This window comes from Lipotes vexillifer, unplaced genomic scaffold, assembly GCF_000442215.2.
Source record: "Lipotes vexillifer unplaced genomic scaffold, Lipotes_vexillifer_v1.1 scaffold371, whole genome shotgun sequence".
Lineage (NCBI taxonomy): Eukaryota > Metazoa > Chordata > Mammalia > Artiodactyla > Lipotidae > Lipotes > Lipotes vexillifer.
This window is the reverse complement of record NW_006786304.1, coordinates 3,107,952-3,109,887: the sequence shown is the minus strand read 5'-3', so window position 1 is coordinate 3,109,887 and position 1,936 is coordinate 3,107,952. Positions and strand designations below refer to the sequence as shown.

The window sequence follows — 1,936 nt, the reverse complement described above, 5'->3', positions numbered from 1 at the left end:
CCCCAGGGAAGCCCTATTCTCCCTCTTTCCTCCCTTTCCACTCTCTTTCTCACACACCCACATCTGGCCTCTGCAGCCACCGGCAGACACCCCTGATTCTTCCCTGTCTCCCTCCTACCCAGCATGCTAGATCTAGTTTGTGCAGGCTTGCAAAAGCCGATTGTTAAATATTTAGGAATTTTGCGAGCTGATTGTTAAATGATTGGTAGCTTAAAATCAGACATGGTAGGAGTATTTACACCATAGAAATAGGCTGATGTTCCGAGGCAGGGTTTGTTGATGCTATTTTTCTGAAAAGCTGGTCTTCTAGCACACCACTGTTCCATCTATTTCTGGCAAAGACACTTTGCTTTGCTGAGGAATATCCTAATTCTTTGATAGATATTCAGTCTCTACCCCTCCCCCCACCCCACCATTCCTCAGCTCCCTCCTGGGTGGCGGGGAGATGGAGATTCTAGGGCCTGTGTTGTGCTGGGAGGGGAGAGAACAGTGGAAGAAGAGAAAGCATGAGGGAAGTAAGTGAAAAAGAGAATCAAAAGGACAGCAGTATAGGAAGGAAAGAGAAAGAAAAGGGAAGTTGCCGGAGGGCAGGGGTTAGGATAGGGAGAGCGGAACGACCAGCCAAGACTCACCTCACAGTGTCTTCACGGGCACTTGGGCCATTTCCTCACTTGGGGCCAGAAGGTGGCCAAGTTGCTATGAGATGAGGAAACCGCCTTCACAAACTGCCCTGAAACAGGATGTGGGTGGGGACCCCCAGGGCTGGGCTCTGGAGGAAAGAGGGCTGGGGACCTGGACTGGTGAGGTGTAGGAGGCAGGATGCCTCAATCTCTAACTGTGGAGGGACTGGGGGCCCAGACTCCTGGGTCTGGGGAAGAAGGGAGGACCCAGACTCCCCCTCGACCTCACTCACCAACCCTCCAGCCCCCACCCTACCCCACCGCTGCTGCCTTTAAGGTGTTGAGACTCAGAGGGAGGCCCAGGCCCCATTTAGCAAGTCCCTGCCCTCCCCACCCCTTTCCTGGACTGCCTTGAGTGAGGCGGGATATAAAAAGGAGGAGAGAGCGGGAGCGAGGGTTCCAGCTGCCCTGATCATGAGCCTTGCTCTACTGCTGGCCCTCCTGGGCATCACCGTGCCCCGTGAGTGAGGACCCCAGACGGGAGGGGAGTCCCCTGGAGGTTGAGCTAAGACTGATTGGCTCTTCCCATCTCAGGAGTGCAGGCCCTGACCTGCTACTGGGGGACACTGGAGTCCGTGAGGAATGTATCGGAACTGCCCCTCCAGTGGACGGCTAGCCAGAAGCACTGCGAGGAAGGCTGGAGCTGCCAGGAGGTTCTGATGCTGATGGAGAACGGTAAGGAGGGCCCGTGGGCCCCCGCCCGACTCCCACCCTCCCCTGTGCAGAGACGCTCCTATCGCCCCCGCTCCTACCGGCATATTCTGTGTACAAACTCGAAAGCCTGCTCCCCCCAGTACCAGGAGCTGTCCCCTCCTCGGCTACCCAGCGGCCTGCTCTGCAGCCTCTCACCCCAGAGCACGAGGCACATCCGCCCTCTAGTCGTGACCTCACCCCCGCCCGCCTCTCTTTCTTGGTCCAGGACCCCACGTGTATGTGGTGCTCATCAAGGGCTGCACCCAGGCAGCCGATCACGAGGACCTCATCACCCAGCACAGGGCAGGCCCCGGCCTGTCCATCGCCTCCTACACCCGGGTGTGCCGGGAGGACTTGTGCAACCATCTGTCCACCAGCCTCCCTCTCTGGGCCCCGCCTCCACCCACAGGTGCTGGAGGGAGAGGAGGAGGGTGTTTGGGAGGAGGGGAGCCACGAGGCTGAGGCGTTGGGGTGAGCATGCAGGGGATGCTCCTTTAGAATCCCTCCCTGCCCACCTTCCCCAGCACAGCTCCTACTAACAGTCCCGGAGCAGAAAACTGAAC

The 1,936-nt window shown here is 58.2% G+C and overlaps 1 protein-coding gene across 1 annotated transcript in view; it reads left to right on the top strand.

Annotated features, from left to right (window-relative positions):
* The first annotated feature begins 1,094 nt into the window (after positions 1–1,094).
* Positions 1,095–1,936, top strand: part of CD177 (CD177 molecule) — a 10,859-nt gene continuing 10,017 nt past the window's right edge. Inside the window, 3 exon segments of the mRNA XM_007458691.1 lie at positions 1,095–1,140; positions 1,191–1,355; positions 1,600–1,782. Coding sequence (XP_007458753.1) covers positions 1,095–1,140; positions 1,191–1,355; positions 1,600–1,782 — 394 coding nt within the window.